A 17285-nucleotide genomic window follows, 5' to 3' on the forward strand; every position below is an offset into this window, starting at 1 on the left:
GCCTTTTGAATTAAGGGATGGATAGGGTTAAACTTCTTTAGGGCTTCTAAAACACTCCTTGAGTCACTATATATATTACTGAAGATTTAAATTTCTTATCAGATGCGAGATTTAAAGCATCAACTATGGCTGATGCTTCAGCAGTGAATATGGATGAGGAGTCTGATAACTTTTTTATATATGATTCCCCCCTCACACACCACTGCACATCCTACTCCATCTTCCGATTTTGATCCGTCAGTATAGATTTTCCTGTCATTGTGTCTGCTATTAGGCAGCAAGTTTTGTATTTTCTTAAACAAGCCTATTCAGGTTCAATTCCAAGCTCATGATATTAGAGCAGTGGCCACTTACATCATTACATGAATTTCTGACCTTACCAATGTTCAGGGTGGAATTCTCCCTAGTTTTCAAACGTCACTGTTTGAAATCTTTAGATTTTCCCCTACGGTCCCTCTCTCTGGTTCCCTTTCCGATTTCACTTTCCCCTTCACTGCCTCAGTTATTCACTTACAAGCAGTTCATTGTCTTTAATAGCATAAGAATGATATTTATTTCTCTGTTATTATTTCACCGGGTGACACGGGACCCGATCCAGAAAAAGGATTTTGACAAAGGAAAAATCTATTTCTGGGAGGCCCGTGTCTTGACCCACCTGTTTTTCATTCTTCCTCCATGGTAAACATCATTCTAGTGGGTGGGTGCTAACATGGAATCTTATTGCCTTGTGTACAGTCCAGAGTAGTGCATGGGCTTGTCGACACCTCTCTCGTTGGGACCTTTGGCATTGGGAATCTTTATAGGGCAGGGTCCCGTGATTGTGACAATCTCACCTTTACCATACACGACTCCATTTCTTGGGAGCTCGCTCTGGGTAGTAACCCCAGCTTTTTTCTCTGGTATCTATTGCAGAATAAACCATGGAGGAATAGCAGGATGTTTTACTTGTAGGATCTTCTGCATTTTTATGCTTTCATCCTCCAGTTCACCCAGCTGTCTTGATTTGAAATGGTATTGAAGATCTAGATCCAAAAAGACTTGAATCACACTTTTTAGATCTCAAAAGAAGGATTCTCCTTCGAGCTTTTCAGCCGCATGGCATGTCTCAGACCTAGCTCATGCCTCCTTAAGTCCAGTGGTAGCTGATGGGAGTCTACATAAATACTTTCAATGGGTGAAATTCTAAAAGCTCCAGTGCAGATCCTTAGCCCCATATTATGCACAGCGTCCAATTCCTTAAGTTTAGTCTTTGAAGCAGAAGAGTATACTTTGCAGCCATAGTCTAACTTAGATAAACATACTGCATTATAAAACCTTAACAATTTCTTATCAGCACCTTAATTAAAATTAGATACTACTTTTAAAATATTTAGTGATCTTTTCACTTTCACTATTAACTGGTCAGTATGATTATTCTAAGTGAGCTTTTCATCAAAGACCATTCTTAAAAATTTTACTTCAGTAGAGTAAAGTAAAATAATTCCATTTAAAGTAAGAGTTGGAATGGTTTCCTTAGTTCAGCGTCTGCAGAACCGAACAGCGACAGTTTTAGATTCTGGAAAATCAAAATCCTTGCTCATTAGCCCACTTGCTTACTTTATTGATGGCTCTTTGCATGAGCCTGCTAGTAGATGCTGCATCATATCCTGTGCAGTACAGAGCCAAATCATCTAAAAATAAAGAGTCTTTTACTGGTGATGATATCTTTTCTAATACTCCATTAATGGCAATAGCAAAGAGGGTGACACTTAGAACACTACTCTGAGGAACTCCCTCTTCTTGTAAGAAAGGTTGTGATACATGATTCTCAACTCTTACCTTTATATATCTTTCTGATAAAAATTAATTTATAAATCAGATAATTTTTCCTTTATTGCCCATCATATACAACTTTTTTATAATACCATAACACCATGTGGGGTAATATGCCTTTTCCAAATCAAAGAAAACTCCTATTGTTTGGCTCTGTTTAGCAAAACCTTGTTGTATTTGGTTTGAGAACCTGAGCAAGAGATCTAAAGTAGATCTAGTTTTCCTAAAGCCAAACTGGAATGGAGAAAGCAATTTATTTGTTTCTAAGTGCCATACAAGTCTGGTGTTAATCATCTTTTCCATCAGCTTACAAACACAACTGGTGAGAGCTATTGGTCTGTAGCTGCTGGGTAAAGCAGGATCCTTGTTTGGTTTCTTCATAGGGAGGATTAATGATAGTTTCTAGCTCTTAGGAATAATACCAGTTTCCCAGATTTCATTTATTTTATCTAAAAGAAATTTTTTTGACTTTTCTGGGAGATGTTTCTGCATTTCATACAGTATTTTATCTTCACCTGGGGCTGATGGTTTGGTATTCTGCAAGGCGTCTTTGAATTCCTGCAGTGTAAAAAATGTCTTGGAATTCTAGAGAATAGTTCTCACTACTTAACGTTCTTGAGAAATGTTCCCTTAATTTTTCTGCAACCCTCTCTGGTTGGGTGATTAGGTCACCATTTAAGGGTAGGCAGAGGTTCAGGGACAAACTTGCCATTTAGTTTTTTAATTTTCTTCCAGATCATTTTGGATGTTGTTTTTGAGCTAATGCCATTAATTTAGTACATCCATGACTCTCTTTTTTTGCTTTTTTTAAAATATTTATTTTGCTTGGCCACAGGACGTTGGTAAATAACTTTGGCGTGGGCAGTTCCACTCCTCTTATATTTTTGTAGTATTTTCTAATAATCTTTCTCATACTACTGCAGGTTTTGTTCCACTAAGGAACTGCTGGTCTAGAGGACTTCCCTTTGTTGTTGGAATAGAAGTAATTGCACCGTTGATAGTGGTGTCATTGAAGTAATTATATGCCTCCGAGATGGATTGAAATGATTTTACATTCTTGTCCATGAGAACAGACTCACTAAATTTCTTCCAGTCTGCTTCATCTACCTTCCATTTGGGAGGTGGCTCAGAGGGCTGATTCTTAACTGTTTTTATATGAATTGGGAAGTGGTCACTCCCATTTGGATATTCATTTCCTGATTATTCATAGTCAATGTGAACACTAGATGAGCAAAAGCTCGAACGATAGCCGAATAAGTATTGGAGTATATGTTATGGTAAGTCATGGCTCTGTTATTGAGTATAGTGATATTATGATCATCCATAATACCCTCCAACATCCTACCCTTGGCATCTGTCATGTTCCCACCCCATATGGAGTAGGAAGCTGATTGATCAGTAAATGAATATCATTATAAGTGAAATCCAATTCAGGAGGAAGATAGATGGAGCAAACTGTAATTTGCTTGTCTAAAATGAAAGTTACTGCTACAGCTTGGAGACGAGTATTAATTGATAGCAAGGAGTGTTGCAACGACTTATGCGCAATACAGTAATTGCTGCACCTCCCTTAACTCTATCCCCAATTGGTGGTGGAGAATTATATATGCTGTAATTTAAACCAGGATTTTTTGTGTCCTTCCAAGCTTAGTTTCCTGGAGACACACAATACCTGGGCTATGGTCATGGAGCAATATCTTCAGCTCTTCACTTTGATCCTGAAGACCTCTACAGTTCCATTGTAGTATTGATGTGAAAACTATTTTTTGGGCTTGGTGGAAGGCCCTTTGAATGGAGCCTTCTCATTTACTGTCTTTTGTTTATTAGTATTGTCAAGAGATGATTTGGAAAGGACTAGTCTTGACAGGTTTGGTTTACTATCTGTTGATTTACTCTTGTCAATTTGTTTAAATTCAGGCTGGGGTTCTTGCATCGAGCTTAGTACTTCGTGTCTATTACTAAGTGATGCAAGTTTAATTGGAGGAAAGGATGAGGGGAACGTCTCCTCTTTTGGTGCTTTTGCTCCTCAGTCTCCATTAAATCAGGCAGAGACTCTGCTCAAGACAATTCCAAGGTGGTTGGGTTAAGTGACAACTTATCCTCTCGGAGGCTTGTGCTCTAGCCTCAACAGGCCAAGCACCTGACCCAGATGGCTGGGCCACTACCACAGGGGTTGATGCATCTGCTACTTTAGAGGGTGCTGCCACTGCACCCCTAGTGATAGATAGGGGTTGTGGCTTAAGAACTTGAGCATAGCTCCTAAGTTGTTGTCCTAATTGTCTTTTTGCAAAACCGATACTTATATGCTCTGCATTGGCTTTATTTAGTGCAGACAGTTCAAATTTGTAAATTTCACAATTTTTTTATTGGATTTATGTTCCAGTTGACTATTAACACATTTTGCTTTTCTATTACATTCTTCATCATGATGGACACCAGAGCAGTTTATACAAATTTTAGTATTTATGGAGTTTTTTGATGGGTGGCCAAACTTAAAAGCAATGATAGCACTGCATTGGTCTTTGCTGGAAAGAACGTACTCGTACCCTTTCATTTTCAAATATGACATGGGAAGGTACTTCAGAGTCTACAAAGGTAAAATGATCATGTTGGCAATAGCTGCCTTTTTCTCTCAACAAACTGAAGTGGGACTCATTTCTAGAATTTCTTCTTCTGTCGTGTCATAAAGGTCTTTATCAAATAGTACTCCTCTCCCATAACTAAAGCTTAAGTGGGGCTTGATCTTTGTAATCATTTCATAATTTTTTATGTCAACAAGGTCAGCATATATGCTTGGGTTGTGGATTTGGTATGAATAAGAACGGGGTTCTTCCCAAAACGAGAAATATCACTGCTCTTTATTCCTCCCACCTTTTTCTGAAGACACCTGCAAAATTTACAGTAGTTATAATTTTCCTCCTTGGCTGAAGCTACCTCCCACAGAGGAGGTTTAAGAGTCCTTACTTCTGCATTCTGGTTTTCCTCTGGTTTATCCTGAGCCCATTTAGATGACACATAAACGTCCATGTCTTTGGGAACTTTGTTAAGGCTCCTCATACTGTAGCTTGACCTATTTGTATGGCACTTATCATACTACAAGCCTTTAGAGCCTCATCATGGTTACTAAAGGTAACCCACACTAACCATTTAGATTCAGTATCAATAAAGTTCATCCTGATTTCTAAAACAGTTCCAAATGATTTCAGAATTGTTGAGATCATTTCATAATCACAACAGACTGGTAAGTCTGTGATATGGAGTATTCTCAAATTTTTCACACAACCTGGCTGTGTTGAGGATTTAATTTTGGATGAAGATTTCTTAGAGAAGAATGTCCTTGCTGGAAGTCATCATCAATGAAGCATGGCCAGAGGGTTCAGGGGAGAAGTCAGGAGGGGAGTCAGGATATTTTTTATTACTGCTTTTTGTCAATTTATTTTTTGAGAAGTCATCAACATTTGGAGAAATTTCAGTCTCCAAGGTGGGTGCAGAGGTCGTCATCTGTGCCAGAAAAGCACCATCAGAGGGTCCAGAGGTACGAAAATCCTTATAAATGCTAGATATAAAGATTTGAGAGGAGTAAAAAAAAATAATAATAATAAACCTGAAAACGTTGAAAAGATATCAGCCTTTCATGGGGATTATTCTTCCACCAGTGGCACAAGTGAGAACTGACTCCCAAATGTCCAAGTGCCTACCCTACCTCACAGGATGGCACAACATGATTATAGTGGCCCAAGTGTAAGCCAAACCCGCTTGCTAGGACTGAAGGTATTATGAGAATACTATCATCCCCACTCTAATCGTGTTAGGGGCAAACCAGATAGAATGCCGTGAGTCCTATCCCTAGAACCGGGTCCCCCTGGAATCCGTGGTCCAGCCCTAAAGAACAGTTCCGCCTGATATCTCTTGGGTCCGAACATTATCGGGCAGCTAATGGTCCTATCACATTCCCAGTATTTAGCTTCAGGCATAAACCCAATCCCAGTTATGATATCTTTTCCTGTTTATCAGATCCAATAAATTTTAGCAAAAACAGAAAATTCCACAAAAATTAATTCAAAGAAAAATATAATAGTATATGGGACTCTTGGACTCAAACCCAGGAACAGATTCCTGGGGTTCAAGAGCCCCTTCACCATGTCAAGGTGGTCCCAAATTGAGGGGGCATATGAGGAGGAGGTGAAGTTTTTAGGGGTGATTTTTTATAAGAATCTAACATGGGCTAGTCATATCGACTCCTTGAAAATTAAGGTAAAAAAATCCCCTAACATTTTGAAAGCAGTCTCAGGTTTTAACTGGGGTGCTGATATGATGTCACTTTTATGGTTATATAACAAGTTATGTAAATCCAAGCTTGAGTATGGTTGCAAAGTCTACTCTTCAGCAAGGGCGAGCAAACTTAAGGAGTTGGATGTAGTTCATCATGCTGGTCTAAGAATATGCTATGGTGCATTTAAGACATCACCAGTTGAAAGCTTATATACTGACACTGAAGAGCTCCCTCTAGTTAAGCCAAGAGGAACTGGGACAGGTATTTGATCAAATTAAGAGGTTACCTGGAAAACCCTGCAGCATCCATTTTCAACCAAAACAGTGCACATCAATTTGCAAATGTTAGAGCATCCAAGCCTTTTCATGTAAGAATTAATGCTGCAGTTGACAATGTGCCCATTAAAAACCAAAAATTAAAGCAACTCGTTGATCTAAGTTGTCTCCATGGTTGACTCCAGAACCATTGGTCTGTCAAAAAGGTGCTGTTAAAAAATCAGTTAATGTCCAGGAAGTGAAGGCTTGTTTTCTTGATCATGACCAAATACATTTGGGTTCTGTTAAACTATTCACTGATGGATCAAAGACATCACGTGGCATTGGTTGTGCTGTTGTTCATGGTAATAGCTCATATGTGGGCAGACTATGTAATTATTGCCTCTGTTTTTACAGCAGAATTAACTGCATTAGCCAAATCTCTTGAGATTGTTTCTACTCTACAGGGTAATACTTTCACCATATACTCAGATTCCTATAGTGCACTCATGGCTTCATGGCCATTAAGCAATATAACCCTAAACATCCAATTATTTAATACTGTATGTTCAAGAATGGTTGTATGGGCTTGCTTCCAAATTCAAATTAATCCATTTTTGCTGGGTCCCTGCCCAAGTAAGCATTTTAGGTAATGAACTTGCTGACCATGAAGCAAGAGATGTCATTACTAAAGATGACATTCTATTTCCACCATATTCCCGCTACTGATATGAAATGGACTGTTCGATCATGTATCAAAAAAAATGGCAAGCGCATTGGTCTTCCCCTTTCTAGACAACAATAAAAAGTACAGGAAGATCAGGCAAAGTATTGAACATTAGCCATCTGGATTCCAACAAAACTGTAGGGTAGAAATTATTTTATGTCATCTTCGAACTGGTCATACCCAATTGAACCACAGATTCCTTTTAGAGGGGGAAACTGCACTAGTCTGTATACAGTGGAACTCTCCTCTTGCTGTGGAACATGTTATTACATTGCCATAAGTGTTCTGCAGCATGGCAAAGACATGGGTTAGTGGGCAGGGATATAGCAGAACTGCTTGGTCCTGTAGTTGTTAATAACAGTTGCATTCCTTAGCGACATTTTAACCTCTATAATGAAATTAATATTGACCTCTTGGTATGTTGCCAAGTGTAGTATATAAACTTTTGCAGTTGTGTATATGAGTATGTTTATGGATATTTTTAAATTTTTTTTTACTTTTTTAGACTTTAAAGGTTATATGCATATGCTAAATGCAGTTATAATTTTTTTTGTGGGGAATAACAGTTTTTGCCAAATGTTAATTTTTACCATAATTTTAAAATCAATTTTATTTAATTCATAAATTCATTGCCATGACTATTCATCTCAAACCAAATTCATTATACTGCTGAATAATCCCTCAGATTCCAGTGCTTGGCTTCAAGCCTAAATTTCATATTCCATTCCATTCCATCCCACATCAGCTTTGATCGTTCTTGGTCAGGGGGACGTGCCTCTGCATGGATAATGGTATGGTGTCTGGAAGACAAATGACCCTCTTGAGCTTACAGACTCCATTCCAGGGATCTAGCCTTCACACCTACATTATTATTTTGGTACTTGAGAAGCATAGGCAAAGTTACAGCTCCACTTATCTGATTCACCTGTTTAACTGATATTTTAGTCTTTGTGCCCATTCTCTTCACCAATACCATAAACCTTTTGATTATGCTGCAACTAATAGTCTCTTTACCAACTCTTTCTCTGTCAAGGATTCTTTAGAGGAACCAATACCAGTGTTTGTGTTTCCTTAGCTGCCTGGTCAGTTTTCTCCTTGAAACATTGTAAGTAGTAGAGACACCTTGCTTTACTATTCACTGAATCCTATACAAGATCTCTCGATAACACTCAAGTGGATACATGTTTGAGGCTTTCACGTGATCTGTCAGGCTGTCTTCAGTTCAGCTCCATTCTCAATTTACAGTAGATGAAATGAGCTCAGAACAACCAGGACTATTTTCTTGCTACTCCCCTGGTGTTGCTATCAGATTTTAGAGCATAGCACTTTCTGTGGGGCAACATGTCTGACTTTTGGGGTTATCATAACATTACAGTACTGTATATCATGAAACACGTACTCTGTAGACTGCACAGAAGTTCTTAACAGCATCTCTTCATTTGCTTTAATTGCTTTCACTTGAAGAGTTACCTTTACTTTTTCCCACCTGGATGCCTGGCTAATATAACTTTTCTTGCTACAATTTTCAACCTTAATTTACAGATATATTCTTTGGAAAAGCTTAAGTTTATTGTGACTGGTCTCACTTAGCCTTTTAAAAATTCCTACAGCAAATATGTTTACTTTTAATTTTAATACCATTATTGAAATAGACATTAATATTAGATCAATGAATTACATAACATTCATAATGGAAAAAGAGTTCTGTAAAAAATGCTGCAGAGTACACAAGAAAATAGTGAATTGTAAATGTCTGCCTTAATCTATTAGGTCCAAATCACTTTCAACTGTTGACAAAGTCTACCATAACAAGTAACAGGAATACAATCATACATCTGTAACTTATTGCACTGTAATTTTGTTATTGATGAAATACAGTTCAAATATAAGAACTGCAACAAGTGGTTTACAAAGAAGTCATCCATCAACAGGTCATTAGCAACCAAGTAACAAAACAAAATAAAGGTGCTTGTCCCCAATACCATGACTTCTTGGTACCTGACAGCTTATAACACAATCAACATTCACAACCTATTATCCTGGAAAGTCATGGTCTTAGGAAAAAAGTACCAAATTTATCACTCCAAAAATATCCAAGATGAAAGTCCCTCCCATAACAATTGGAAAGAGAAACTGTTATCTCGGCCTCTCTTGCCTGAAAAGCATCAAAGCCTACATTATGCTCAAAACAAATAACAAGCATAATGCAAGTATCAAAGCCTTCAGTGGTATCACTCTTAGTACCCAATTGATCAGTCACTGACATGTCCTATAAGTGATTCTTAATCTGGGGACAATATGTAAGTGACTCATCAGAAAAGCACTTTTGAATGGTTACTAAATCCTATCAACTTTTGAATCACACAGGCTGAAAAAGACAAGGCAACCCAATTCCCTATAAGAAGATATAATGCAACCAACAGTCACATGCAAATGTATTGTGATTTTTATGCTGTATTCATAGTTCTTGACAGAGTTTGCAGGATGCCTTGTCTTTGTGAAAGATAGGTAAATGATCATGTAATGTTCAGAGGACTTTCCTTACTAATGACAATCTTTTTTTTTTTACATACATATCCAGCTTTGTTTTACTACACCAAATCTCATGTATATATCCAAAAATTCCACATACCAATCTCATGTTCTATGAAGCCAACATACCTTATCTCAAATCTCTTTAATCCATACTGGCCATGTAGTAATTGCTTGGCCAAACTACATTCAGTATCCTTTAAAATTACTCAATCATTAATCACTTTGATCACTTCAAACCATCCCTTTCAATACTCTCGTACAAATATCCATCGCTGGAGAACAAATACTGTGCAAACTGTGCCTTGTGCATTACATCTCTCCACACCATTCCTTAAGTCCTCTAAAATTCATGATCAGATTCTTACAAAGCCTTTTTATTATTTCATTGTGCAACAATTAAGGATCCTACTACAATAACATGTAACATGTTCATTAATAACAAAACTGGAAATATTTACAGAGAACTCAATTTGAATTTCCAATTTTCGTAAAATTTTGGTTTATAAGCAGTCGAAAAAATAGTAAGAAACCCATCATGACGACTTCATATTACTGGAAATAACATTAAATTAAGAAGGATATGTGTTGCCTTCGTTCATACATGAACGATAAAAAGCAGTCAGAAAGCAATCCTTCCAAGAAATGAGCATTAGCAAAATGCAGATATATAAAATAAAATTTTAATATTAATCAACGACAAAAATATGAAAGAATAATGCACTGTGATACAAAATGAACTTTTGGAAAATCTCTCTAAAATAAAGGCAGAAATGTTACCAATGAATCAGCTTAACACTATCATATAGAATTTTTTTTAACCTCTCATGAATCAAACACACCAAAATAACTTGAACATCAAGTTTCTCAGAAGCTAAAACTGTTTAGATGGAAAGAGAAATCCTTCTGAACTATCAAGTTATGTGCTAAGATATACCGAGCTACACTACTATGAAAAATATGTAGGACCTTTTGCACATTGCTGCTTCTATCATTTTAAATCCTAAGAGCTGAAGACTTTATCAAATGTATTTATATGCTCACCTTCCACTTACAAAATGGGTGATGACTTCTTTGACCAATCCTGATCTTCCTCCAGTTGTAGTTTTACAAAAAGATCCTCTCATGAAATTAATTCCTAAAGTCAAACCAATTCTTGGGTATGAAAAATCAAGACAAGTGTTGCAAGATGAATCCATATAAAAATAAAAGTATGCAATATGATGACAATAATGCATAAACTGATATGACTTTAGGAAATGTTATTCACAATAGTAACTTTTTGAGGAAGCATGTTAACAGTAGTAAGATCTCAAAATTCTTAAGAGAGGGAGTGCAGTGCTGGAGTGTCAGCTCTCCCTTACAGAAAGTATTGATCAAACCGATCTTGAAAGAAATTTCCATTGGTGCCAAAAGCATCATCATGGATCTTTTTAATAGGCTGCCCTGTCATACGGCAGTACTCTTCCCATCCACCTATGTAATGACGTGATCTGGAAAGGAAAATAGTAAAACTAATATTTATAAAAATATAGAGAAATAAATTTTACACAATTTCCAAACTGGAAAAATAAAGCCTTACTTTACATGTGCATATCTAGAACCACAGGAGATAAATCCCCTTGCTGAAAGCAGTACTCCATTACAGGTACTAACTGGTTTTTGTAACAACCTACCTTTAGATTTCTTGGGCCATCTAAACTTCAGCAACCTCAAGCTACAAAAGGCTGCTTATTACAGAGGTTGGGAGGATAGCTGTAACTGTCAGTAAAATTAAAGGTGTTTTTCAAATGGGCAAATACAAAATTTTCATATTGGTACATTCACAAATAATCCTCTTGTTTTAAATGGGGAAGTTCTGCAGTTTATAGGAGGTGGGAGCTGTAATGGCCCTAGTACTTGCACAATTAGAGATATAAAATGTTGGTCATATGAACCTGAGGATTCCAAAAGATTTACAGTACCATGCATGGCCTGGCCACCTAAAGGGTGTTTTCTACAGGCAGTTTCATGATACCTTGAGCAAGAAGGTTAAACTGCAGACTGAACTACTAATTAAGTATTCTAAAACTGAGAACCCCTATCAACACCATTGGTCCTAATGAAAGTCTGGAGAGATGATTAGTGGTACCGATCAGATTAGATGAGACAAAGACTGACTAACATCTCCAACACACACACTGCCCTTACAGCTAGAGCCAATACACTTTTCCCCTCCTGGGAACCACATGATTGGGCAAGTACCATGTCTAAGTATAAACTCTTGATGCTTGAAATCCTGATTAAGATTCTAATGAGTGCCTATGCCTTCCATGCTTGAGGATGGGAATGTGAATAATACTCAGTCAGCTTTTTGTTCAGAGAAGTTGCATACTGGCTGTGGTGATACTTCCACCATTTTCTGAGTTGTTTGCATATTTCAGGATGAGCTGTGGAGATATGAAATTACATTTTTCCTTCTTGGGCTATATTTTATACTGATTATGATCTTCTGCCTAGCCCTTATGTAGGGTACTACTTTTGAATTGTCCCGTATGATAGCTACAAACAACCACCAGGGTGTCCTCTACTGGTAACAGTCCCAAGCCACTAAAATTGTTTCTGCTGTAAGGATGACTTTCCTGATTCTCTATAAGTTTCCAAAATGGGCTCCAAATTACTGCAAGTCGCAATCATTAAAAGAGGCAAATCTGAAGAAAGTAGTGCTCTTCTCTCCTCCAATATATGTTCCTCATAATCTAACTGTTGAGGTAAGTAAGCTACTGAGAATCCTTTTGTGACCAACTAATATTTAAACATCTTGTCTGCCACCAGGAACTTTTCTCTTAAGAGAAACTAAATTACCCATGAGGGACCTCCAAAATTTTATTCTTTACATTCATGCCTAAGTACACAATGCATGAGAGGGTGCATCATATACCTAATAATGAATTATGCACATTTTGTTAATTATTAGGGCTAGGTAACTGCAAAGTTGTGGTATCCAACAAATGTTTTCCTTTAAATTTCTTTTGAGATGATGTAGGAAACCACTAGGCATCTAAGTAACTTATCTCTGCAATGTGATTTTGATAATTACTATTACAATAACGTCACTTATTCACTTTCAGCAAAGGCTTTATTGATTTTAAAATGAAATCTCATGGTAAAATTCTGGCATATTTTAAATGTGCTCTGATACTGCAGTATCCTGATACTCCCATGAGGTACTGTATTGTTAATCATATAAGAGAATCACTTACAATAAATTTTTTTGTATTTGCAGCCACATGTCAGCCATGCCACTTTTATTTTTTGTATCATGACTGCAATATTCTGTACAGTGATTAGGATCAATGATGATATAAGTGCAATGTGGCTGGCCTGACACAGATGATCCTTGTATTTGGAGGAATGTCTACAAACCTGGACAACCACCAGTGTCAAGAACAAGAAAAGGGTTTTTAAGAATGAGGGACTTCAGAAACAGAATGAGACAGTAATATGAAATCTTGATTTCAGTGAACTTTCCCTTTGAATCTCAATTCTGTACAAACAGTTAAACGTGTGGTAGTGTCTATTTTAACAGAACCAACAGTTGTTTTTTGGAATGTGAAGTACAGATTTTTCTATGATTGGTTAGTTGGCTTTATGGCTGGTTTATTCTATCTACAGGATATTGTTGAGAATTACTGCAAGCAGCATGTTTCTGTCACCTACTGCTTGTCTTTGTCCATAATGGCTGTTTGTCCACACAAACTTCCAGCCCATCTACAAGTCAACCCTTAAACCATGTTAATAGTCCTCTAGGTGTTCGGCTGTCAGTCCTACGTTTCTGTGCTAAGGCTTCTTTATATAACAATGATTGCAAGTTTTCCTAAGTTCCACTAGTGGCAGTAATTGAAACACCAGCTGGTGCGTCAACATTGAAAATTAGTCAAATTTTGCCATTTCAAATAGGGTATTTGGTAGTTGTAATGAATTACAGAAACCCTGAATATACATGTATCAAGTATTTAAATTTGTTCAATCAGGAACCGTCTGCAATGGAGTTGTATATGTCTTTATCATATCTGGAAAAGATGCAGATTAAAGTAAAATTACACCCCTAGGGACATCTATGAATTTGGGAGTCAGAATTTTTCAAACCCATATACAGGTAATGAATTTCACTTCAGGAACAGAGTGAAAACTGAAAACTAGCATGGTTTTGTTTATGCTTTGATGCACCTCTTGGACAATACAATGAATCAACTTAAGGCAGACAAGGGACCAAGCATTACAAGTTTGGTACCTTCAGTTTTAGGGCAATAACACTTCATACCTGGGACCACAAAGCATAAAAACAAATATAAATATGCTAGGAAAGCATTCACTTGTTACAAATAAATGAAGAATAAAAGACTTCCCAATTACCTATTGTTTTAATAGCCTAATAAACCTACCAAACATCCATACAACTTTATTCAGTGTCGTAAAAATAGTCAGATACTGTATACCTAACTTTACCATAGTACAGTACTTGATTAAGTAACAAAGACACTCACAAGACATCACATTTACTAGTTCCATGAATAACAACTTACAACATGAGTAATCTTCCTCACTAGGCACTAACTCTCAACAGTATTGCTGCTAAAATGAAAATAAAATATGTTACATGAAAATACAAATATGGAGAAAAGTTTAAATCTAAAGGAGCCCTAGAATAACCATGTGCTATCCTGTCTTAGTGAGCAGAGTTTAGCAATAACTATATACTGTACATAGAGGGCACTTCCAACTAGTAGTGGAATGCTCAACTAGAGCTGTATTAGCTCATCTTCTTCCAAATAGACTTCAGACCTTGTCTAATAGTAACACACAAAGTGCTATGCATTAGTAAAATGAGGTTTGTTCCTTATATAAACTCATTAATGTCATCATACCACAATGAGTGAAATTAAAGAATTTATACGATTCCAGTATTGTATGTAACAATTTATAACTAATTCTTCCACTTACAAACTAAATTTTTGCACTAACCTTGTATCCCCAGACAAAATCATTATATAGGTATCCACTTTGGAATAAAATACAGGAATATGACCGAGTACATGCAGAAAAATAAGAAATATTTCATACTAACTTTTTGAAGCCCAATCGATGAGCAATCTCAACAGCAGCACTTGAGGCATTTGGGCCTCTGGCATAGAACACCAGGTTGCGGTCCAGTTTACATGGCTTCTCCATGCAGAATTCACGGGCCCATTCTTCTTCTGACAGTTGCAGAGCCACCTTCACTTTGCATACTGGAGAGCAAGAAACATTGATATTAGTTGCATAGTTAATAAGAACTGTTCTATAAAAATAAAACTAACAGCCTCCAGAGGTAGATTTAAAATGGGGCACAGATGAGCAAAAATTAAGCTTCATAAATACTGCACAGAACACTTACAAACATTTTCTGAATTTATTCTTTGTTATAAGTGGGTATTATACATATCATAATTAGCAAGAACTCACTAGCAAATTGCTTCCCCCTTTTTCCTTTTTTTTTTTTTTTTTTTTTTTTTTTTCATTTACTGTTGGCCGATCGATATTTCGTTATTTCCCACGGTCAGAATACAAGAGGTTAAAACGGATTGAAGACCACTCACTTTAGGTAGGTAATTCCTTTCCGAGGCAAAAGTAAATCTGTCTGGTTGTTTTCTTACAGGCAAAACCCCCCTGCGGGCATCTGCTGAACATGACTCAACTACCTATTTGATTGGATGTGACCCTGCCCCATAGGAGGGGATAAAAGCGACAAACCACGAGGCCTCGCTCTCACACGTGCGCTGGATAGGATGGAGTAAGGACCAAGCCACATGCCCCTGGCAGTGCCCTTAGCTAACCACGTGGCCCTTTCCAAAGTATACTTTCTCCTCGTGCCCTTCGACCGTGAGCCACGTGTTCGCTCCACCGTTGACCTGCCTGATGCCTAAAAAATTCCCACGCATTGCCCTTTTCGTGAAGCCCCGCACCTAACAAGAGGAAGGACTTGCCTCGGAAATCGCAAAGTCATCCATGGACCGCTTTCTGCGCTGGAACCAAATCTGCCTTTACGGTAAAGTGCTCTGGAAGACCTCCATTCAGTCATGCTTTTGTCTCATAACATTTACTTAATTTGAGACCCAGTAATTACCGAATCTCTTGTCAAATGTCCGTGCTCCTCGAGTGTCGGCAGTGCTAAGCTATCATTAATTCATCGAAGTCCCTTGGTACCCTCAGTGCATCTTCGAATGTTCATTATTCTTTTGTCTATTTACATTACTGGCGTATAATGTGCATATCTCTCATTTCAGAGGGACCCTATATCATGGAAGCTTCTTGGACTGTGTCTGGAATCCCCCAGTTTCATTCATCCCGCAGGAATCCCCTCCAGGATCAATAATCTACTTGCATTCCTCTTTCCCGCACTAATGTCATTTATGTAAATACACTCCTTTAAGTTTGCCCACGTGTTTACGTAATATCTCCCTTTAGTGGAAGAGCCTTATGCTCATATGAAATTCCCCCTTTGTTTTCCTCTTTTTTATGTTTTCCTGGACCCACGAAGTCAGAATCACAAGGCTAAATTACCCTAAATTGCTGCTACCTGTCTCACAGAGAATATTTCAAACTAAATCGCCAGGAAAAACGTAAAAATATTTAAATTTCAAAGAACACTCAAGGTATTAACTATTTGCGTTTTCTTTTCAGCTTGAGCCTACAAAATACATACATATAGCCTACAACTGTAAGGTAGAACTTTATGATATACTAGTGCAAATTATAAGGCCACTTAAAAAAAGGCATTTCTTTGGAGTTGTGAATTGTACAACAGAGAACATCTGCATATGCTCAATCTATCTGTTAACTTTTCTGCGAGTACGAAAGTCCCTTTGCGTACAGAAAATGCTACGGGTGAAATCCATGCATCCTCGTGAAATTTAAAAGTTATATGGCCAAGATATCACAATTCCTTTTTCTAACTACAAGACCTAAACCATACCCATAAGATTTAAGGTAATGACATCCAATGATCCTAGGCAATTTTTGTTTTAAATGCCAGTACAAATTACTATAGTAAAGTTATGGTTTGGATATGATTTTCCTTCTACCATCCAGTAGTCTTTTAATTCCCAAATAACCATGTTTCAGGATCATGACATACCCTCTGATCCTAAGCAGCTTTTGTGTAATCCTAAATAAGCAGCCTCAGTGCAAAAATTATTTTATAGAATTCTTGCCTTTCTGGCCAGAACTGATTTTTCTTTGACCTTGATAACATAACACTGGGTCCATATTATGACTCCTTTGATCCTCAACAATTTTTTATTCATTAACGCATTTGAAAGTATGTTAATGAGATCAAAAACTTGCCAAAAAGATTTCTTCTTGCACTGATATGTGAAATTTAGGGCAATGTTAAGATGATGAAGTTATAAGGTTGAGTGCAAACACACCAAAGAAAACAAATGGAAAGTATTAGGCAGAGAGCAAAACAGCTGAGGCTGAAGGGTTTCTGCAAAGAACCTTTACTTGCTAAAGTCTACAATGTGCTACACTCTTGTTGGCATCACTGTACCTCCTCGTGTGTGTGTGTGTGTGTGTGTGTGTGTGTGTGTGTGTGTGTGTGTGTGTGTGTGTGTGTGTGTGTGTGTGTGTGTGTGTGTAGTAGTAGTAATACAGTAAGACCCAGCAC

General features: G+C 37.4%; 1 protein-coding gene and 1 long non-coding RNA gene across 7 annotated transcripts in view; one reads left to right on the forward strand and one right to left on the reverse strand.

The window, feature by feature from the left end:
- LOC136853486 (uncharacterized) overlaps nt 1-14708 on the forward strand; it is a 95860-nt gene extending 81152 nt beyond the window's left edge. The window contains exons 5-6 of one of the 2 annotated variants that reach the window (XR_010857477.1): nt 12022-12348; nt 12864-14708. This is a non-coding gene — a long non-coding RNA (uncharacterized lncRNA). Of the gene's footprint in view, nt 1-12021; nt 12702-12863 lie in introns of those variants that run through there. The other variant, XR_010857476.1, reaches the window with a different exon arrangement.
- Nucleotides 8905-17285, reverse strand: part of LOC136853484 (thiosulfate:glutathione sulfurtransferase-like) — a 37896-nt gene continuing 29515 nt past the window's right edge. For all 5 annotated transcript variants that reach the window (XM_067129096.1, XM_067129095.1, XM_067129099.1 and 2 more), the window contains 2 exons: nt 14706-14868; nt 8905-11091 (listed from right to left, as the gene is read on the reverse strand). In XM_067129096.1, coding sequence (XP_066985197.1) covers nt 10959-11091; nt 14706-14868 — 296 coding nt within the window. In that variant the 3' untranslated portion in view covers nt 8905-10958. The remainder of the gene's footprint in view (nt 11092-14705; nt 14869-17285) is intronic.

The sequence above is a fragment of the Macrobrachium rosenbergii genome, chromosome 27 (genome assembly GCF_040412425.1).
Source record: "Macrobrachium rosenbergii isolate ZJJX-2024 chromosome 27, ASM4041242v1, whole genome shotgun sequence".
Taxonomy (NCBI): domain Eukaryota; kingdom Metazoa; phylum Arthropoda; class Malacostraca; order Decapoda; family Palaemonidae; genus Macrobrachium; species Macrobrachium rosenbergii.